Source organism: Patiria miniata, unplaced genomic scaffold (assembly GCF_015706575.1).
Source record: "Patiria miniata isolate m_02_andy unplaced genomic scaffold, ASM1570657v1 HiC_scaffold_3, whole genome shotgun sequence".
NCBI lineage: Eukaryota > Metazoa > Echinodermata > Asteroidea > Valvatida > Asterinidae > Patiria > Patiria miniata.
In genome coordinates this window covers 21,624,815-21,648,504 of record NW_024037069.1, presented here as the reverse complement: position 1 = coordinate 21,648,504, position 23,690 = coordinate 21,624,815, and the positions used below count along the sequence as shown (strand labels likewise).

The window sequence follows — 23,690 nt, the reverse complement described above, 5'->3', positions numbered from 1 at the left end:
AATGTACTGCCCCAAACCGCGTTGCCCATTACTCCCAGTACTGCCCAAAACCCCTGCCCATCACTCCCTATACTGCCCCATCCACCCAGCCCGTTACTTCATGTACCGCCCAAAACTGCCCTGCCTGTTACTTCATGTACCGCCCAAAACTGCCCTGCCTGTTACTCCCTGTACTGCCCCAAACCACCCTGCCTATTACTCAATGTACTGCCCCAAACTGCGCTGTCCATTACTCCCAGTACTATACCCTGCCTGGTACACCCTATACTGCCCAAAACTGCCCTGCCCGTTACTTCCTGTGTCACCCCAAAACTGCCCTGCCAGTGTTAGTCCCTGTACCACCCCAAACTAGCTGCCCAAGCACTACATGGCCCTATGGATTCTTGAAGGATTTAAAGTGTACTACAAGTGCCATAGTGTTTACTGTGACCCCCGATCATAAAATTGACCCACATTCATTTTGGGTTTTTATTTGTGAATTTTTGGTGAATGTATGCATCTGCATGTTTGAGAAGTGCATTCCACCCTCTCCCCCCCCCCCCCCCCCCCCCTCACCCCCATCACTGGCACCTCCCTCTAAAAACTGAATCCATGTCTAACTGTGAAAATTGTACCGTCCATGAGCAAAGTGTTAAAAAATAATTGATTGTGCAGTCAGCCAATCTGTGTACTGAAAAAAAATGAAATACTTTTGAAATTTAGCTCTTTTTTTTTGCTTATTGAAAAGAACAGTCCTTTTTTTATGATGTATTGGTAAATCATCAACAGTCAATGTTTTGTCAATGTTAATTAGAAATACGGAACATTCTAACATGTTAATTGAAACTCCATTATAATTTTACTTTTTTCACACGTGGTGCATATACATGGATATTTACAAGCATTTATTGAATATCTTGAAATGAAAAAAATGCAAAAAAAAAAGGACTTATTTTTGGGGTATTTCAATTTAATCTGAAAAACTAAAAACTATTAAAATGATATTTTTTAACAAAAATCATTTTCACAAAATATAGGACCTTTCATTCATGTACATGTAGCATACACATCCATTCATGTATCAGTACATTATTAATACAATCACATGGGCTAAATTTAAATATTTACAAAACAATTCATACATCTTGTCGACTGGGTGATGATTTCCATCTGAGACAATTTATGCCAAATTACCTTTAATAAACAAAGAGATTTGTTTTTGTACACAATTTCTATACAATACTACAGTTGGCCTTTTCATACATCATGTTTGTCATCAACTCTGGCTTTCTAAACGTAGCTTGAATTTTTTTTTTTCGTTTCATTGCAAAATGAGCAATTTTGTTGTTGCTAAGCTTTATATACTAGCGTTGCCGTACATTTAACATTAAGTTGAACAGGACATTATCTGGAGTATTCAAAATGTGATTGAAGGGAATATGTTACGCAAACTGAAGAGAATATGTTTATAGAATATGGTAAGCAGACTGAAGGGAACATGTTAAGCAGACTAAAGGGAATATGGTAAGCAGACTGAAGGGAATATGGTAAGCAGACTGAAGGGAATATGGTAAACAGACTGAAGGGAATATGGTAAGCAGACTGAAGGGAATATGGTAAGCAGACTGAGGGGAATAGGTTAAGCAGAACTTCTGATGCTTTCTATTCGGCCAGACAAACAATGAAACAGCTACATAATTAGGATAAATGACAATAGGACAGGACAATACAATTACCCAAACTGTAAAATAACTTGGCCAAACACCACCCAAAAAATTGAAAATTTAACTAGACATTGGTAAAATAAATTGTAACTTGTACATATTTTGAGAATTATCATAATTAGATTTTCCATCAACTTCCCCTTATATGTAAATTATGATGATAGCCAAGAAAATATCAAAAGGGGAAAGGTTTTTCCTATTCTCAGTATCTGATAAAAATATACAAAACTGATTAACTGCAGAAAAATCAGAACCTATTTGACCTTTGAACTCAGCTTGACTAACCAATCACAACCTGGTAAATAACATGTGTGTAGGCAAAAAATCTGTGGCCAATGGTCATTACATTAATAAAGATTGCCTTATTTCTCAAAGATCCGTTTTGAATACTATAGTTTACAAACAGAAAAATGGCTCAAAAGCTACACATGGGGGCGGGGAATATCCCCCCCCCCCCCCCACCCCCAACATAAAAGCATTTTTAGGACATTTCTGAGGTATCACCTATAAACCAAATACATCAATTTCTCAAAATTACAAAAATTACACAACCAACACATACGAACAAAGAAATCTTGACAAATTATGGATCTCCGAGAAACTGTCATTTGTGGGATACCTTTACTGGTACCAACCGAGGTATCCAGACCCAAGTTGGCACTTCTTGATTTTTTTTCTCAAGTAAATCTGTGTAACTGCAAGTAAAACGATATACTGAGTACGTGTTATATCTTTTGTGAACTTCACGATTCTATTTACATGTATTTCAGTTCGTGCTTCATCATAAACTATCATGTAAACAAATGGACTGCTGCGATCATAAATTAAATTCTGATGTCTTAATTTTTAATTTCGGTCAAATAAAAGTGTTTCTGATTAATGGGAGAGCAACTCTATAAATGTACTTTTTTTAACTATTGTAACTTTTTGGTTTTTTGCGTGGCCTGCTGAACATGGGTAATATTGTGGTATTCAGAGATAGCATGCAAATGTGTGTATGTACACTGTGCATATAGCAAAATTTTTATCTCCAAGCAAACTTGAATCCTCGAGCCTGATTGGTTGATCCATGGCAACAAGGGGGTGTCAAAATTATGGATTGCACAATACATATGCATGATGCATATATTGCTAGCAATTCCAAGATGCGCCGTTTTCCGGCATCGATCAAGCATGTGTAGTGGTAACAACTCATTGGTGATCACGGCTTGTATGCTGGATCTTTGTGGCACTTGAAACTTGCAAGAAGATGCAAGAAGGATAACTAACATATCTATTTTATCACGAGAGTAACAATCAGAACAATGCAGAAGTTTCCAAATTGAATGATTTCTTGAATACCTAGGAATCTTGATTTACATCGGGCCAGTTTACTGTCATTGACCGACACCTGGGCACCATATCTGGGGTGCACCCATGCTGGGGTACGTTTGTGTGTACTTTCAGAAGAAACATGGACACCCATTTGCAAGTAGAGAATTACAGCTTCATATAACTTGCACTTTACGCAAACCATCCGCCAAACTCCAAACCAAATTCCTACAACCTGAGCCCTAGCATCAAGCAAAATATTTGCAATGCTTCCCGGCCTTAGACACTTCAGTAACATCTCAGCTGATTGGCCGAAGTACGTAGCAGCAACTTCAGTCTTTATTAATTCATTGACCAATCAACGGGGCAGTTTATACATAAGTCTGGTTGCATTGCTCGCTATCGGAGTACATGCAGATGTATGCGTCTCCCAGTAACCTCTCCATAATCTCAGTCAGTTGCTTGGCCTCGATGCGGGCCTTGATGTGATCCGCGTCCACCCATTTCCGGAAATCCTTGAGGTGTGTGATCTGAGGGATGTTGTAGCCCTGAAGGTCACCTAAAAACAAAAACAAAAACATAAACAACAAATTAAATTTCAAACCATATTTTCAAGCTAAAATTGTGATTGGACATGGGGACACTTAGAAATCATTTTCATGATGTCTGTGAACAATTCTTTATGAAAAACATAATACGGGTTTTCTTCTTCACTGACGTGACGGATCTGAGTGCTGAATGTTGTCTGAGAACTTCTGCGACAAAATTTCAAAACAATACATAGGTGGGGCTCGAACCCATGACCTCTTGCTTACAAGTACAGATGCCCCACTGAGCTATCTCGCTGTCGCTTGGCCGATTCCTAGTCCAATTCTTTTTGTCTCATGCTTACCCTGCCGATCGGCCATACTGTCAAAGAACACCCATTCCGAATCCTTCTCCCTTCCGGCTTTGACAAACGCTACGTAGTGACTGGTCCGGATGCAGATGACGGCAAACAGGTCCATCAGCTTGGGGGTCAGTAATCTCTGACGGTGCTCGTCCACTTCATGTTCCGGGAAACCTTTCTCCATTGTCTTGGAGAAGAAATCCTTCAGGAAATAGTCTGGGACGGTCAGAAGGGTGGGCTTGTGGTGTTCCCGTCGGGTACCTACATGCATCTGGTTTGTGGGAAAGAAGAAATGAATACAAGGATTCACAATACAGAATAGAAATCAAACCTTTTCTGCTAAAAGTAGACTTTGCTATAACAACATTCATAAAAATTTAAAATTAAAAAAAGAGAAGAAATTTGACCGGAGCAGGGTTTGACCCAGCGCCAGTACTGATATCCTATGATGTTCTATCCAAATCAGCACAAAATCAGTAATTGACAGTGTGATTCACAGTAAAGATCATGGAATGTGACTTACCACATTGAAACAGTCATCACAGAAGTTCTTGATTGGTATGGTATCATCTTCTAAAGCTTCCTCTGACTTGCACTCACTACATTCAAAGACAGCCAGGTTGCCACACACTGTACATGTCCTAGGATCTGTTAGACAGATACACACACATATGCAAAACGATAAAATGTGGCAGTTTTGAAACGACCTTACATTAATGTCGTCCAATCCAGTTCTGATATTCAAGTCAATCATAAGTCCAATTGTAAGTCAGATCACACGTGACAAGGGATAAACAATGACAAAGGAATGTTTTTTGTGACAGTTCATCTGAGTAGCTTGTGAGTTCACATGGGACTGAATGACTTGTGATGGACTTGTGATGGCGTTTTTATGACTCGCCTTAACTTGTGATCAACCTCAATTATAACTGCGTCTCGTGAAGAAAGACAGAAATACTTGAATATCTTATTGTTAAGCCATTCAAGTATTAAATCCTGAATGTCTTAACGCTTTAAATCCCATTCTAAAAAGCTTTAAATCCCATTCTGGTGCCTAAAAGGTTTTTCTAAAATTACCAGAGCTTAGAGTGTCCAAAATATGACCATATTCCTGTGTTTAAGACAGCAAGCTTTGGTGGTTGTGTTGCTAAGACATCTGTACTTGCAAGGGGCAAATCATGGGTTCGCAACCCTACTGAGTAGCCTATGAGTGATTTCATAGTGTAAGCAAATTAACCCTTATTTATACCAAGAGAAATAAACAAATTTGCAGAGGTTGAGTCTTTACTTACATTCTTCAATGATATTTGTGACGTCAAGCTGAAGCGATGGCAAAATGCGATTGTACATTTTGTAGTCTTTGCCAAATCTTGGCATCTGCACAATCAAGCATGACGGTGCCTGCAAAGAGAAAAACACAGAAATATGGAATGACTACATAGATTCTTTGCTTTAACTTAAACCTGACGATACATATCACCACACTTGTTCTGTCGTGTCAGCCATGCGTCCCAGAGATGTGCTGAACAAAATTTTTGTGAATATTGAAAATTACTAGGAGAGACTATTGCAGTTCTTTGAAATGACTCCAACTTGAGAAACCAGTCTAAAGCCTTATCGTCCCAGATCCTACAAAATCCACCAGGGATTCCAAAGGATTCTGCAGGATTCAGGAAGGCGGAGCTAAGTCACAATTACTTAATTTGGGGCTTCATGACCTTGAAGTTTGTGCACAAAGTATATGCAACTAGCTTTCTGAAAAGTGGTTGTTTTCAGAGGATTCGATGCAAATCAAAGTCACGGTTAAGGTTCAACTTTTTACAATCAAACAGCTGCAACAAGCAGCCAAGGAAAGAGGCAGCCAATGACTTGATTGACTTACCTCTACTAGTTTGAGGTCATGTTCCTGAAATGACTGCAGTAATAGCTGCTCTACCGTCGGGAGTGTGAACGACTCGTCTTTGTCTAGGAATATCTGATGAATGTTGGACTCATCCACTGCTTGGTTACCACCGTGCCTTGGGGAGAGAATCATTAAAATAAGCAATCAATCACATATTTATTCTAAGGAAGTTGGTCTGGCCTGTTTGACACATGTTTTTATTTCTTTATATTTTTTTCATCATTGTCATCGTAGACATCCTTTTCATCATCGTTATCACTCCTATTATTGTAATTATTGTCAATTACATCCAACCTTTTATTGTCAGCATCACTGTGATAGTCACTGTCACAATCATGGTTATGGTCACCATCAATGTCATCATTACTGTGATACAATACAATGCTTCATTGTCACCGTCATAGCTCCTCACTGTCATTGTCACCTCCACTGTCACTCTATAAGTCACCTTGTAATATTTGTCAGTCACCTGGGTCAAAGTCAATGTTACAGTCACTTTGACAAAGTCATTGTCACCGTAACCTGTCACTGTCATTTTTACCTTTTCAGTTACCTTGTCAAAGTCATTTTTACAGTCACCTTGTCATAGTCATTGTCACAGTCAATTTGTCAAAGTCATGGTCACTGTACCCTTGTCAAAATCATTGTCACCGTCACCTTGTCATAGTCGATGTCATGGTCACCTTGTCATGGTCACCTTGTCATGGTCATTGTCCCAGTCGCTTTGTCAAAGTCATAGTTCCAGTCACTATGACAAAGTCATTGTCACAATTACTGTCACGGTCACAGTCACCTCGTCTCAGTGATGCAACTCACTCCCAATTGATGCAACTCACCTGATTTTCAGGAGTGGTCGAGACTTGAAGACCTCTGACAGCAAGGTATGTAGGAACTCTTCCGGATCTTTCTCTTCACTCATGAGACCCTTGGTTGTGCCTAACTGATCCAGGTGCTCCCTCAGCTGAAGAATACGATCAGCTCGAACAAAACCATTCCTGTTATCAAAATCAAGCACAAAGTGGACAACGTTACAACCAAGGCAGTAAATAAGTTGTTATTTATGTCGCATTATAAGCATTGTTCGTTATTAGCATTGTTCGACCAAAACCATACACACTTTTACTCTGGACCTTGAAAGAAACAGAATCCTTCAGCCCCATTTTAATGAGCTCTTTAGTAGACCCATCAATGAAAATCTTGGTATCAACTTAAAACTTTAAACAGTTTTCAATTGGTAGACTGCTAATGAAGACTTAAAACTTGGAAATTTTAAAGACCCCTGAATTTAAAAAGGCAGCCCTGGAGATGTTTCCCATTTTCTTAATACTGTTTTGGTTCTATGTTGATAAATCAGAGACATTTTTGTTAAGGTCAATTTTGCTCCATGAAACTCGAAATCAATCACAGAATTAATTCAGAAAAATTCAGTTCAGTTCATTTAATCAAAAGTCCTTCCCATGCAGTTCTCTCATTCTTCCTGATACAAAACCAGACTCACTTTCTCAAGGGGTTGACAATGCTCTCTCTGAGAGTCTTCTGGACTTTCTCATACTCCTGCAGATCGCCCTGACCCTGCGTGCGTCGCAAGAGCGGATCGAAGACGCCGTTGTAGGCAAACATACTGAAGAGTGTGCTGTCCAGGTAGCAAGAGTTCTGATCCCCCTGGATGCCCTTCTGCATGCCCACGAACTCCGTTCTGAGGCAGGGTGGGGGGTCGATGAAACCTTCAACTAATGGTGACGCAAAACCCCCAAAATCTTTAGAACGACACAATAGGGAAGAATAATAGTACAAGTAATATTAAAACATTCTAAGACTATCTCAGTTCTCTGGGGTAGAAACGGCGAGTGGAATACTGTGAAGAACCGATTTTAACTGACTGTTTTGTTCGATTGTTTTTTTTGATCGATTGTCTTTGTTTCAATCAAGTTTGCAAGCACTTTCTTCCGAGATCATTGTAATTTATTGACATTGAATGCACACAAGGTATATATGCCTATCCCAGCGACACAAAACCGTTGCCCTCTAACTCTCTGTTTTGTATAAGGCCTTTATTCCTCCAATCAGGAAAATACCTACCTTCGCTAGTCTGACGCTTCGTCGAGCTGAAAGTTTGCGCCTGAGATGGGAAGCGGGAATCGGGTCGGCATTTGGATAAGTAGACAAAAATGGCCTTGTTAGGCTCACACTGGAAGCAGCGCTGCTTGTTGAAAGTGCCGTCTGTCGCTCCGTGGTCAATTGAAGACTCCTTGTTTTCATTAAGAAAAGCATAAACAATCGTACAATAAGAAACGCTGAACCAATTAGAAATCACACAAGTGAAAAAATTTTTACTGCTCTACATTTGCGTGTGTAAACTCCTCATGCGTTTTACCTTCCTATTAAAATTCTCTACAATCATCAAACAGGCCAAAGCGGATGGAACATGTTTTGGTCCGAAACTTTCCAGGGCCATCAAGAATCACAAAAATTAATAGTTGTTGGGCTCAACTACCTTCCTCGATCCATTTTTTTAAACACCTCTCGGGTGGATTTTGAAAGATTTGGGCTGAAAATGTAAGAATCAGGGGCAGATTATGGAGAAGCTAAGCACAAAAATAAGCTCAGCAACAAAATTTGCTGAGCAGAAACGGGTTACCAGCCAAAATGCCATGCTTTGTATATTGCTTGTGACTGGTTACCAGCGAATGTTTTGTTACCACTTAAAATTTGGTAAGCAATCTTTTCTGCTCAATAGCTCGGTGAAATTGGCCCCTGGTATTTATCCACCTACCAGTTCAATGCCGGCAACAGGCTTGTTACTCTTGCTTACTGCTGGCACACCTATCCAGCGTATGACCCCAAACAGGGTCTTGTCCGAGGGCTTGACCTCAACCATAGAGTTGACCTCGAGGTCAGGGTAACAGGGTTCATCCTGGGGCTCATCAGGCAGGGATGGGAAGTTGAAATTGGTGTACTCTGCTGGGAGTTGCTTCATTGGATTGACTTCCTCCTTGTCATCGGCAGCTGCCAAATCAGAGAGAGAGAGAGATAATTCAGTGTTGTCAAAAATTAAGTTCTTTTTTTTTTCACATCTTTTTAACATTGTTTACATCATTGTGTTTTGTTCATATTCAATTTTTCTTAATTTTCTTTTGATAATATGGAATTTCGGTGATGTAAATCAATATTAGGTTTTGTGAAGGGCAAAACCTAATATTGATCTTATCTTTTACTCGGGCGGGGATATTAATAATGGAGCAGGGTTGGGGTTAGGTTGGAATTTTTTTTTGGGGGGGGGGGGAAGGGGGGGGGGGGAGGGGGGGGAGGGGGGGGGCAACACCGGCACCTACACCACTAAAATTGTCAATCTTTCATGTGTATCAGGCTTTGTTGTTCGCATGGACGATACCTGGATTTCAGTGGTGCACCCAAGGGGGGGGGGGGGGGCTTGAGCCCCCCAAGAGGTTGTCGATTTTTTTTTTCTGAGAGAGGAGAGAAGAGAAGGAAACAGGGCACATGCAACCCAGGGAGAGTTTGCCATGTAGCACCTGTGGCAGACAATGTGCCTCGCACATCCGACTCATCGCAGATACTCGCCTGCCTGCCTACTCATCCATCCACTCATCAGAAGAGTCCACCACAGCAAGTCAGACAAACGGTTTCAAACATCATCACCATATCATAATTCCCCATGTATACACTTGCATCCGTGGCCGCTTTGTCCTCAGATTGTAATGGGGGTGCATCCCATGGGTCGCTGCCATCACCTGTTCTCTTTCAATTGCTGCTATTCTCAGCTCTTCCACACTGCTGCCACTCCACTTCGTCACATTTTCTACCCTGCACAGCTTGGCCGACCTCTGCCACGTCTCGTACCCATAGGCAGACCGTCTATAATTGCACAGGTCAGACATCCCTGTCTCATCACATGAGCGCACCACATTGCCTTTCGCTCAAACATCCAATGTATTAACATTTTTTGAATAACCAAGTTCTGGAATGCCACCATGAATTGGTATAACAGAGAGATGATATCACTGAGACCAAAAAAACCCTTACCAATTACAACTTTTAGTGTTAGTTTTGTAACCCAAAGAATGCACGCCTTCAAGTTTGTTCAGCTGTGACCTCAGCATTCTAGGACAAAGAACACCCTAGTTGAAGATTGGAAAAGACCAAATCAATTCTTTACTACAACCAAGCATCTTATTGCACACTGTGATTCACTGGTCAACCTCCTCATTCATACGCACACTGCATCAATCTTTATTTAGAACCGAGGCTCATTTCTAAACAACACTGTAGTCTTACATGTATATTCACACACGGTAACATAATGAGCAAAATGATGAAATGCAATCCACACTGATGAGTAACATGTTTATAATGAATAAATATTCGTTTAAAAAAAATGGCATTTACATAAACTGTGACTGTCCTTTCTCATCCTATGAAATTATGTTAATAATAAACAGAGACTAAATCTTTCACTTATGCATAACAAACAAATGCATTCCATAATAATAGTTTCAAAAACCTCAATTCATAAGCAACATATTCCTTTCATATATTAGAAAAAGTATGACTTACATGGCATGTCTAGTTATCCCTAAAATCCAATTTTTTTTTTTTGTAAGGACACATTCCCGAATCAGCCAAACTTGAACACTATGCAGTCATCCAGGGGTATTATTTGCATTTAAACAAAATTTGAGAATGAAGACCAATGTACAGTAAGATTTGGTGGCCAGGCTGTATGGTCCAAAATTCAGCCAAATTTAGTCAACTGTATATGGAGGGGCAGTTAAAAGGTTGATCAGGTGATCTTTCTGCATGCGGGAAACATATGACAAAGGTATTTCTCACTGCAGTGAGATTTAAGTGTTTCATCATATGGTACTTCCCCATTCTAAGTATACATGTATGAATTATGTAATGTCTCACTACACGTGTACATCTTGAAAAGTAATTTTCAACAAAAAAAAATTAGATTTAATGAATATGGAGTCACATTTCAAGAGAGAAAAAAAATGGAATTAGGCACAATTGAATGCCTTTCTGGATTTTTCCAAACATGTAAACTGCTGGAATGCATCCAATGTACTGAGAAAACCTGCAGTCAACTTCAGTATAGAAAATAACACAAACTCATCAAGGTAAAACCATGATACTGAAGTGGTGAACAATTTGGCTTCACTGTACATATCTACCGGTACATGTGCACCTAATAGACGATCTCTAAGTTTCAAACCAGGATTTGATTATCCCTGTTTTTTATCTGGTTGTTCACTGTTTTGTTTGTACATGTATTGTTTCTTTCATTGTGCCAATGGTGTATTTCATAATTACATGTACATAGAATTTTGGGTCCATTTTGTTTCTCCTGTTCCTACATAACGTGTACATCTGGCGTCTATAATTTTATTTTTGGCCGGCAATAACACCATTTTTGAACAAAGACAAAAGATATCGGCCAAATTACAAACTCAAGTCAAACACAACAAAAACTGAATCTTGAGAGTCATTTGTAAAATATTTGTACCAGATTGATTCCTTCTAATCGTAATTTCATATTTAGTACTCTGAAGCCCTCCCAGCCATGGAGTGATATTTACTACGACACCGTGGATGATTGCCAAGTTCAAGTTCAAAACACAGTGTGTACATGTACATAAATGAGAACATCAATGAGAACCACTGACGTGTATACACGTCCACCAGCGGAGACTCGAGGAAAGCTTGATGATTTAAATCATATTAGGTTTTGCCCTTCACCGACGTTTAAACACTGTATACTCAGTGTGTTACCTCCCGAGTGAAAGTTGAAAAAAAAAATCACTCGGGTGGGACTCGAACCCACGACCTCCTGCTTTCTAGTGCAGATGTCTAACCACTCGACCACCGAGCTACTAGGATCGTTTGGCTGGTTCGAATCTGAGCTACATAGCAGCGGGTACCGCATAAACTATTATAAGATGGAATTTTACGCCGGGGTGATATCAATCAAATTAGGTTTTGCCCTTCACCGACGTTTATACACTGTATACTCAGTCTGTATACTCTGAGTATACAGCGTTTAAACGTCGATGAAGGGCAAAACCTAATTTGATTTATATCACCCCGACACGCACAATTCCATCTTATAATAGCTTGATGATTTAACGCGTCACCTGCCCCCTGCAAATTTACATTGCTAGATAGTATTTACATATCCTCCAGTGTTAACTGGTTAACTCCTCCAACTTTGATTATAAATAGAAAATTATCTACCCAACAAATAAATAAAAAGTTTGAAGTCATTCTTAATTAATGATACTTTAATGACAGAATTACAGAGTATCATATGTAACAGGGATAGGAACAAAAATGTCACACCTTGGACCCTAAATTTATAGAGTGACCCGAGTACAATGTCATTGGTTTAAAGTGTCACAGAAAAGCGCAAGTTTCAATTTTTTTTAAGTTGGTGTTTAAAATGCATGTTTAAGCAGTCCCCTTAAAAGACTTGCTTGCAATTAAAAACCACAAATGTGTGTGTTTCAATTGTATAATGGTCCTTGCTACTTACATATGCCAGACATTAAATATTTCAGTACGGCATGCGGCCACGGACCCTTCCTGTGAATCGGCATCCTGAATTGTGAAGCTTTCTCCGATCAAAACTGTCCCCTACTATATAATCCTCAATTCCAACAGAAATAGCAACTCTACACAATAAATATTCCAAGTTGCTATGATGTATTTCACAATGAAATCAAAAGCAATTCCAGCAGGCCAAGGTATTGCTTGAAGTCGAAATCGAATCCGATAGTTAAACAAAATGACGTTGCCTTGATCAGACTACACATAAATTGTATGCAAAGAAGATGTACTGTCATGCTATTGTCGGTATATCACTTTTGATTCCCCAAAAAGGAAACCGCCTAACTCCAACAACTTATCACAGCATTCCACACAGATACAAAGACAACACCATCACCATAGATACCACAGGAAGTTGTAGGAAGTATGACCATATCAGTTTCCAGGACGCGATGACTGGCGACTATATTCTCTGACTACATAGTCACATGATCACGGCGACAGTGACGTAACCAATGGCTTGAATTTCAGACAATGAAGTCATTAGAAATCACAATCTCATGACAATGTCATACCAGATTCTGTTTCTAGAATATTCCCTCCATGATACAAACAATAAAGTACACATGTTTGCAGCTGTTCAGCATTCTTGAAATTTCCAAGCTTATGCCATCATTGGTCAGACACAGCTTGAAAGTTCTAGTAAACATTTATTTTGTTTGTTTGTTGGGATTGTTTGTTTGTTTACATTTTGGTTAAGAAGCCTAAAGAAGAAACATGCAACTATGAACACATGCACACAAAACTCATGAAAATATCTAACACTTTTTTTAAAAATTAAATGTGAAATTATCATGTTATTTTTTTTTTTTTTTTTAAAGAACAATTATTTAAAGTGAAGCCACAGCAACAAAACAGTAATCAAATATTTCAATAAAAAGGAGGGATTCCCATTTTGGTCATATTTCAAGTTTTCACATACCACAAGTTTCCCTAGGCCCAGTCTTGGACATGACTCCACAGTTTAAGGACTGGATGTGTGAGAAAAACAATCTCATCCTTCGAGTGTAGTTCAGGCTTTTTATCCGACGATAATTCCCAAATTCTCTGTTGCTTGTCTGTTCTCCAGAAACCAAATGCCACTCTCTCTCCATCCTCATTTCATTTATATCCATCTTGTTCACCCACGAGGAACGCTGAGACATGTTGGGTTTTCCCAACCATCCATTTTTGGATTGAATATATTTTGCCATGTTCTAAAGTTTATTAGTGGGAAAATTATTGTCTATGAAATGCTGGGGCATATTAAGCAGAGAAATATGCCTGGAAATCTGTGTGGGAGACATGTGGGTGGACGAAATAAATTCTGCAATAACTTTGGGTCCTGCACAACAACTGGGAAATCCTTTACCATACAAGTACATACATGTACGGACTTGACAAGCGATATACTTGGAAAATGGTACAGTCATGGATGAGTGTGTCTGGGATTAAACACATACACTTCATGTCACGTAAACCCTGTGCAATTCACACCCACATGACCTACGCGATCAAATTCATTCATCATACGTGACAATACATGAAGGCGGGGCCAAAATAGCTGAGTGTACACATCCCTGAACTTAACACTGAATATGCACTGGGCAGAGGAGCAAGGCCAATGCATGATTGCTTAATGTAGTGCATGTCATGAATATTCAATAGTTGGAAGGGTGGAAGCCATGCTGATTGGCCATGAAGGAAGAGAGGCATGAATTATGCAAATCTTAACAACAGTGAGTCATTCATGCATGGTCCAACAGGTTCAAGGGCACAGTGTACATGTACATGTACATACATGTATGTACACGTTTACACGATCTGCATGCACAATATTTGTGAACAAATTCAATGCACTGTGTGGGTGCTACATGTACTGTAGATGCCAGCTTTCTTTCAAATGCAAGTGGGTGGATTTTGCTTTGAAAAACTGTACGTGGGCCCACTTTTGGGCCGAGGTGCCCATGAAATGGTGCATAAATTGTGTAAATCACAACAACATTGGGCAATAACTTCAGATCTGGGGATTTTTGGCACCCAAAATATCTCCATTAGGTATTTCTACAACGTTGGCTACGTATACGTTATGCTTGAGAAATTGTGTCCGCAGCAACAGCATAACACATCAACAATAGTCTTTATCATTTCCTGTTCATTGTTTTTGAAGCCTCAGCAACATGGTGACCTTTGAACTTGAAAGGCATATGCCATGAAACACACATCATGGATGATTATACATTCGAAACCGATTACCTAAACATACAGAGGTTTCTAGATTGTGCAATAGGCAATGCTGAAATAATTTACGTATAATTGTGGGTTTTTTTTAACATAATGTTTAAAAATCTGATTAAAAGTGTGCCTCCATCCAGCTGAACATATTAGAAAGTGTTTCATTGCAATAAAAAAAAACCCGGATTTCAAATATACATTTTTAATGATTTTCTGCTGAAACAGGAATACAGAAAACAGGAATACAGAGATGTAAAAAAAAAAAGAGCTAGAATGGCACTGTAGCTAAGTTCACTTGACAATGTCACAGCTGTTCTGAAACTACGGCAATTTTAAAATTTAAAAGAAGCCTGTCCCCCTCCCTCCCCCCCCCCCCCATAAAAAAGAAAACAACACAATGAAATTGCAAAAGCCTTAACTGACAACACCCCTAAAAATGTCATTAAGGTTGAAAACGCTGGTAAATGAAAACGCACTCACGCAAGTGTGTATTTGCCTGCAATCAGGGACCCCCTATTGTCCCTCTTTTGTTTGTACTTAAACTGTAACTTTTTAGAAAGACCTCCCATATGTTTTGTACACATCGCCAAATTGGGGACCTTCGGGAATTGGGGACCCTATTGTCCTCTATTGTTCAACGGCCCCTATTGAATGCAGAAACAAACTCACACACACGTTTGCAAAAACATTACACTTTCTCAGCCCAAATTTCCCAGCCAAAAGGCATGTCAAAAACTCGTCAGATACCTAATTGGTTGTGCAATCGTGGCTTGACTGGTCCATCATCATGGGTAAAGACTTCAAGGATTGGTCTTAAAGCTGTTCTGTCCATGCCTATTTTTTCATCCCGAAAGGTATTGATTTATTTTTTTAATTTTACTTTTTTTAAGTACTTCAAAATTTTAAGTTTTGAATGAATTTTTGAATAAACCACAAAGGGTAACTGACTAGGTGCATTATCTATAATAATATTTAAAACTGAACAAAATTTGACAGTTGAAAAAAAAAAAAAAAGAATAATTACCGGTACAAAAAAATTATTGCCAATGTTAGAGCATCTATTTTTATTCTTTGGTTCTTATTTCTGAACGACGTAATTTTTGGACTCCTGACCCAAGCAAAAAACTTCTTTATTTCTGCCGACCCTGTCTGAACTCCCCCACAAACAAACAAAATATAGATAAAAGAAAGGGAAAAAAAGAATACCACATTCAGGTAATCAGGTTCTGTTTTATATGAAAAGTTATGGAAAATAATATCCAAGTTTACGGCATAAAGTGTAACCAATGCAGTCCCAGACAATGTGAGGGTGTTGCCTCTCATCATATTAAGGGTCTATAGTTTACATGTACCATAATTATGTCAACTACATCTTAATGGCTTCATTATTTTGTTCAGTTATATCAACTCATGATATTTTACACAACGATAAACAGATCTTCATATGAAAAATAATACGAGAACCATAGAATAAGAAGGGACGCCCTTAGTTGTGGAATAATTATTTCAATATCTGTAGCCCAACAATAATTCAAGGCGTGGTTCCTGCCCCCTATCAGGACTGATACGGACAAGGAACCAGCCTGCTTACAGGGTGAATCTGTATGCACGCAAAAGCAACCCAAATAAAAGCCTGCGTTAATGGTTGCAGAAGCCACAAATTGAAGGAAAGAAGGAGTCTCTTTTTAAAAACAAGAACACACATGTACAAGTTGAACATTCATCATTAGGAACAAAAATTGTATTTGTCGAAGAGCACTAACAATACATCTTTAATCTTTCAAGATTGGTTTAGTGTAGGGCTGCCAATTTTCAAATAATTTAGCATTCGATTACTCAAAACTGCACTTGACCGAATATTGGGATATTCGAACTGCCAGTTCTGCGTGCCACACCTGTCAAAAGTTGCACGCCGATCGTGCCAGTTAAGTTTGCGTGCGGCTATCGATGTGGGCCGCTGGAGTGTTTGTTTGCAGTTAAGTATTTTATGACTGTCAAGGGCTTTAACTTGCTAAAAGGATCGGAACAATGAACCGCCGTTGACAAAAATTGTAATATCAAAAAAAAGTTGGCACCTGAAAATAGAACGTCGCAACTTTACAATAAAATAGCATCATAGTCTGTGTGTATTTGCGTAGGTTTTTTTTGTTTTTGAATACTCAAACAGTTGATGAACGAATATTTGAATATTTGAATATTCGGTATATTTGGGACAGCCCTAGTCAAGTGCAAAAGAATTTAAAAAACCTTACCATCTTTCCTCATGATTTCATCAATGACAGCTGGTTTGCATTCCAGGTGAGCTAGGACTTGATACAGTTCACTGATGCTTCGATTTCCTCCCTCCCCGCGGCGTTTCCAACAGTCCAGCACTTGGAAAACTCTCTGCTCATTTCGATAGTAGGAGTTTTCAATTTCAATCACATCTGCCGTGGGTAAGGCAAAGACCCTACACAACTCACTGAACTTAACATGCTGGGAGACTTTCACCAGGATTTCTCGGTCGACGGTTCCTGCCAAACAATCTACAATATCAACAAAATATGTGACGTAAGTTTAAAAACAACACATCCACTTGTTTTGTTTGGAAATTCCTTTTCTAATGTTAAGAATTAAGTTTCATTTTCCTCTTACAATTGCAGACAATATGCACAAGAATAAATAATGTAAACGTTCATACAAGTTGATTGAAACATTAACATATCAATCGATACAGCTTGTATAAATGTTTTCGTATCGACCGACAGAAATTCTTAATAAATAAGATGGTTCTTGAACCATGCGTCTCGCCTGCTTTCACCATTATCTGTAAAGAGTGACCTTTGACCTTGGTGTGTGACCTTTGACATCATTATCATTTGGAGGTTGCCATGTTGCATATATGACCCAGGTCTGGTTCCAATGGGACTTCAATTTTTGAAATGAGACCAATTTTACATGTTCAGCCTATTTTTCAACTTGACCTCAGGTGACCTTTGACCTTGGTATGTAACCTTTGACATCATTATCATATGAAGGTTCCCATGTTGCATCTATGACCCAGGTCTGGTTCCAATGGGACTTCAACTTTTGAAATGAGACCAATTTTACGAAACTTTAACCAAAATACCACAGACATACATGCGGACAGACATAGTGAATGCATAGTCGCTTTCCTCAACAAAGTTCAGGCGAGACCAAAAAATGGAAAATATGGCAACATTTGTTTCCATTTACCACCTTTTTGACATTCAACATGGACCTTTCTCCATATCTAAGTTTATTGACAAGAATTCTGACAAATAATAATAAATATTTCATTAAATACACAAGTAAATAAAAGTTCACCTTTGTCTTTGGCATTTTCAGGGTACTCTTCCATCTTCACATTAGGCGCAACCTTGTTAGACTGCTCCACTCCACGTCTATCTTCTTCCATTGACTCGGCGAGGTTGCCCAGGCCGCAGGCCCTCAGTGCCTCCATGAGGAAGCCAAACCGTTCCTTGGTGTAGTCATGGCGCTCCCTCCACTTTGTTAACATGTTGGTGATGATGACAGTTTCAGAATTTGTTTCACTCTTGAGTTCCTTGAGTTCCTCCTCAGTGAATCCCAGATGCAGAGCAATGGCCTCCCACTTGTCTCCTATCATTATGGCTAGCTTGTAGAGCATTTCATCAGTGACACCTGCCACATCACATAAACAAAAAAACAAAGCCAATTTGTGGTTTATGTGGTTTACATGGTAAAGATGTTAAAACAGACTCAACAGTATTGAAGTAAAGTCCATCACAAGAAGTCTGTTGCAATCAAATCCCCCAGATTCTAAATCCTACAGACACTAATTGCAAAATACTAAGATGCTGCCTTCTTTACTTGCTTCAGGTGGAAAGTTAATAATATGAATGTGTAAGTTTATATGATCTGTGTTGTAGTCAGGTCCATCACAACTCTGATGACAAGTCCAGACACAAGTAAATCTAAAGTCAATTCACAAGTCTGGCAGCGACAGGACCTGTGCAATAACAAAGGAACGCCTTAGTTGCAGCTGCAACTTGACTTGGGACTGGAGGGCTAGTGATTGACTTGTGATGAACTTATGACTTCTTGTGATCATCATAATCACCTCAAGTCTACAACTACTTCATTGAGCATTACATGGTCTCCGTGCACAATTACCACCCTCAATGGTAAGAAATAGAGAGTTGAGGAGACCACTGGGAGAGACATTTGAACCCATTACTGATGAGGCCTGATGCTGTCATAAAAACGCAATAGCTATGTGCACATTCAGAATAAAATAAGTTGAGCTACTTCGGGCCCTCGAAAGTGGAAATAAAGTTCTTTCTCTTGTTCAAGCAGGGAGCCCATAAGCATGTACCTTGCACCAGGCCGTATGCTAGATCAGGGAGCCCACTCTCCCGTAGTCCCTTGGCCAGAGCACCCAGCACATCCACCCTGCGATTCTGTCTCCTCCGCCACAACATCAGCATCTGATAGGGCTGCTTGTCCGCAGAGAAATCCTCCAACTGCTGGATGTCTTCGACGTCTAGACGCAGCATTGTGGCAAGAATCTTCCAGTTGTGGCCGATTTGGACGGCAAACGAGAGCATGATGTCGTCATCCAGGCCTTAAATGGAGCGCAAAAAAAGAGGGCAGCATTATACAAGGCATTTTGCTACTAGTCTCAACTGCCAAATCCAACGGGGCTGGGGACATCTAGTTTAGGGGCCACCAAACTAATAAATAGCAGTAAATCTTCAATATCAATCTATGGAAAGGTTTAATATATTTTTGTTTTCATTCTAGCTCACCTCTAGCAACCTCCAGCGCCAACTGCCTGAGCCCACAGGTCTGCAGTGCGTTACTCAGCAGCATGATCTTGTCTGAGTTATGAGACTGCCTGGTCCGCCATTTGGCCAGCATGAAGCGCACACGGGGCAGCGTGTGTGGTGTCTCAGCCTCAAACAGATCCATTTCTTCTTCAGAGAAATTCAGGAACGTGCCAAAAGGTCGGGCTTTCCCTTGGGGTATGCCACTGGCTATCTTAAACAGTAATGTCTCATCCAAGCCTGTTGAGATTTATTTATCAGAGTTTAAATGCCACCACTTGTTTTGACCGCTCACAACAAAATCAAAATTATTTTAAGCAAAGCTTTCAGACCGTTTCAGACAGGTGTTCACGCAAATCAAAATTCTTCCTAATATTCAAATTAGGGTGGATGTTTGAATCAATTTGAAGCGACTTCCCATACAAGTCATCGATTGACTTTTGCAGTCACTTGGTTTTCTTACTTTATCATGTGTATCCATACCTGTAAACCAGGTAATACGGGCGATTCCCAATAGTGCGCCTCCAAGAGTTTGCAACGCGTTGGCCAATCACAATGCGCGAAATCAGTTGACCTTTTCCAAACGCGCATTGGGTCGACAAATTTTGCGCATTGTGATTGGCCAACGCATTGCAAACTCTTGGAGGCGCACTATTGGGAATCGCCCGTATTGATCCCCCCCCCCCCAAAAAAAATTCAAATTTTCTTTTGACACTTTGGTGAAGGAATAAGCCTCTGTACTGACGACATCACACTTTGTTTACAAGTGCGCTTTTTTTAAGGAGGTACGAACCCTCAGGCCTCCACCAGGCTTCAATAAAAAAGTACATATGTAAACAAAGTGTGACATCATCAGAACAGAGGCTCATCTCAACCCAACCTCAAGGAGCTTTGTCTAGATTTTAACAGTACCTGTCCTCCCACGGGCTCAAAAAGGAAGGTGGTGATTGTTAGGGTATTAATTACCTTGTTCCAACTCATTGGCAAGTTCACTTAAGTTACATCTCCGACAAGCCTCAGCCAGTCGGGTAATATTATCATATCCAGTTCCTTTCCTCTGCCAGGCTCTCAGCATTTCTGCTGTGCGGTCTTTCTCCATTGGACACTTTGCCTCAATTCTGCTTATTTCTTCTTTGGTCAGATACAGACAATAGCCAACTGTCCTCCAGTCCTTGTAAATTTTGTTAACGACTTCTTTAACCAGGTCCTCCTCAAGAAAATCTGCTTCTGTAAAAAAATTATGAATAGAGCAGCTGATTGTAATTGAGTTTATGCCTTAATTATTTAAACAGTACCCATGGATGTGCAAAAATGTTTGTGCACATTCTGATGTAAAACATGGTCTCATGTGAACCCTGCAAGTTGGTCTACAAAAATCTCAGTGACCCGGATGTGAAGTTTGAGTTTCAAGAAAACAGAAGTACAAGTCAACAAAAGTGGTTTCCCATAAATCCTGCATGTCAAGTGTCTCTCTGCAGTTGCTGTATTGTAGTCAAGTCCATTACAAGTCTGTCAAAAGTTAATCCCAAATTCTTTCACAGGTCCAGTCATAGTTAGCAGGGGATGAACTTGAACAATAACAGAAGAATGCTTTTGTCATAATTCACTCGAACAGCTTGTGACCTGACTTGAGATTGCAGGACTTGTGCAGGACTTGTGAGACTATCTGATGGACTTGACTACAACGCCAGGTACCGAGCACACTACAGCTCCCAATGATGCTCTTACAGAGACATCTAGTGTTCCCAATCTGAGTTCACATGATACATGACTCACTTGTGTCCGTGAACCAGGAGGATCTGGAAGTTTCCTCATCTTTGCTCCCATTGTTCAATTTGTTTTTGAACTTGTCATATTTCCCCTTCATGATGCCAACCAAGCTGTCGTGTTTGGATTTACTTCCCTCGCTGTAGTGGCCCGAGGCAAATTGGAGGTCTTCTGATGTATCCTGACGACTAAATGTCTTGTGTGCGTGGGATGCTGAAAATGATACAAAAACATGAAGAATGTGTGAAAGATATTTGTACGCTGGGCAATGGAAGATACATTTCCGTAAGCAAGTAAAGAGTAAAGTCTTTCAGGGATGATAACTTCCACCATAATGTGTCCCACTGATATTCCATTTGATAACCTGAGTGAAAAGTGCTTGACAATGTTATATTGTTGTTGTTATTCCGGTAATGAAACCAAGGATTCTTTAAAAGGGCCTGTGGTACCAGCAAGCATGAAGGAACCCGTAGAGAGGTGAAACTTCTTGTACGTGAATACTGTAAGCGAGCAGTGAAAACTAGCCTATTGAACCAAGACCTGTTTTGGGTATTTTTAGACCCGCACACAATCCTGTTACCATGCATGCCCTGTACTGACCCTTAAAACGGTTCTCCAAAGGCCCTGGGCAAAAACAAAAGCCAAGTTAAAAAATTCCTTGCCGTGGCAAAAATTCCAGTTGAAACCAGCTGTACTGGAAATTGGTGACTGCTTTTGAACTGGTTTACCTAGTTTTAAACTGGTTTACCTGGTTTTGAACAAACCAGTAAAACTATTTCAAAACCAGCCATCAATTGCCGATTCATCTGGTCCAATTAAAACCAATTGAACCAGTTGAACTAGTTTTGAGTTGAATTTTCACCTGGGTGATGTTTCACTGACCTGGGTTATAGTTATCGCTCACATCACGTTTGCCACCAGATGGCTTGTGGCTTCCTTTATCAAGCTTCTCGCTACTGGCATACGGAGAGCGTGTCTTGCGGGGCTTGTTGTTGGCTTCAAAGAACGATTCTGGGTAAAAAATAGCAAGTTAAATAATTTCCTTTTTTACCATTACAGTTCAAACCAGTTTCATTGGAAATTGGTGATTGCTTTGACCTAGTTTACCTAGTTTTAAACTAGTTTACCAGGTTTTGAACTGGTTTAACTGGTTCAAAACCAGGTTGTACCATTTCAAAACCAGTAAAACTAGTTGAAACCAGTCATCAACTGCCAATTCAACTAGTCCAGTTGAAACCAGTTGAACCAGTTGAACTAGTTTTGAGTGGAATTTTCACCTGGGTGATGTCTCACTGACCTGGGTTATAGTTATCGCTCACATCACGTCTGCCACCAGATGGCTTGTGGCTTCCCTTATCAAGCTTCTCGCTGCTACCGTACGGAGAAGGTGTCTTGTGTTGCTTGTTGTTGGCTGCCCAGTATGGCTCTGAGGATTTCTTTCCCTTGTTTTTCGCCTTCGATGGCAGATTTGGGGATGGCTCCTTTGTGTATAAATCCTGGTATTCTAGCATCAGACAAAAAACAATGTCCACTGTACTTTTGTATAGAAACCCTGCCTAATGCAACAACACACAGTGTAACAAGATCCAACAAGTCAATTATTCCATAGGCCAAACTGCCTCAGAGTCTGTAGTTGCCAACTGCAGCAGAATGCAACTGTGGCATTGTTCAATGGGACTAGATCTCATTGAATCAGAACTGGCCTTTTATACTTGGTATTGATGGCCCAATGAAGCAAGGTCCCACAGACTTTTACACCTGTCGTACTGTGTTAAATGGAAGGGTTTGGGTTTCTGGTTGGATATTTACAGACAGTCAAATAGTCAGTTCATTTTCTTAGCATTGCCTTACACACAAGCTACCTAGTCACCAAATTAAGCAACATTCGTATACAGTTGTATGACTTAGTCAGATTCAGTCAACATTCAGCAGGCAATCGGTACATTTAAAGCTGGCATACCAATCGCCTGGAGTCAAAGCATGGCAGCATCAAGTAACATCAACAACCACAGCCAGTCTATCTCCCTCATGTAGGCTTAGCAATTCTAACAATCAAACCCAGTCACTTGAGTGAAATCTGACTGGATAGACAGATTCGTTCCTTTATGTGAGAGAGCAAGTGAAAGTAAACATTTTGGAAAAGTGTAATATAAGTCACAAGTCTTCGGACTAGAAGAAAACTTGGCTCAGTCAGAGCAAATATGGTATCAGTGGCTTCTTTTACCAGGACTTTTAGAAATATTGTAGAAAAAGACAAGGCAACCTAGTAAAGCAGGTCCCAAAGTGCACAAACTTGTATTCAATTGATTCAGGAATTTCTACTCAATGCAAGTCTTTTCACGCATTTGGTCTACACAATGGGCCGGTTTCAGCCCATTCATTGGCATTATGGGGGTAATCCTATACAACAGAACTGCCCGGCCCACAAGCAACAGTCAACAGTGAGTCAGTCAATCAGTGAGTCAGGTAAC

At 39.9% G+C, this 23,690-nt stretch overlaps 1 protein-coding gene across 2 annotated transcripts in view; it reads right to left on the bottom strand.

Annotated features, from left to right (window-relative positions):
* Positions 1-815: 815 nt before the first annotated feature.
* LOC119737375 (ubiquitin carboxyl-terminal hydrolase CYLD-like) overlaps positions 816-23,690 on the bottom strand; it is a 28,518-nt gene continuing 5,643 nt past the window's right edge. Inside the window, exons 5-21 of one of the 2 annotated variants that reach the window (XM_038211687.1) lie at positions 22,517-22,723; positions 22,102-22,230; positions 21,229-21,432; positions 20,419-20,679; positions 19,435-19,692; positions 19,002-19,250; positions 17,972-18,307; positions 16,897-17,169; positions 8,580-8,812; positions 7,886-8,054; positions 7,305-7,563; positions 6,643-6,801; positions 5,786-5,921; positions 5,196-5,304; positions 4,427-4,551; positions 3,907-4,174; positions 816-3,573 (exon numbers count right to left, since the gene is read on the bottom strand). In XM_038211687.1, coding sequence (XP_038067615.1) covers positions 3,386-3,573; positions 3,907-4,174; positions 4,427-4,551; positions 5,196-5,304; positions 5,786-5,921; positions 6,643-6,801; positions 7,305-7,563; positions 7,886-8,054; positions 8,580-8,812; positions 16,897-17,169; positions 17,972-18,307; positions 19,002-19,250; positions 19,435-19,692; positions 20,419-20,679; positions 21,229-21,432; positions 22,102-22,230; positions 22,517-22,723 — 3,563 coding nt within the window. In that variant the 3' untranslated portion in view covers positions 816-3,385. The remainder of the gene's footprint in view (positions 3,574-3,906; positions 4,175-4,426; positions 4,552-5,195; positions 5,305-5,785; positions 5,922-6,642; positions 6,802-7,304; positions 7,564-7,885; positions 8,055-8,579; positions 8,813-16,896; positions 17,170-17,971; positions 18,308-19,001; positions 19,251-19,434; positions 19,693-20,418; positions 20,680-21,228; positions 21,433-22,101; positions 22,231-22,516; positions 22,724-23,690) is intronic. The other variant, XM_038211689.1, reaches the window with a different exon arrangement.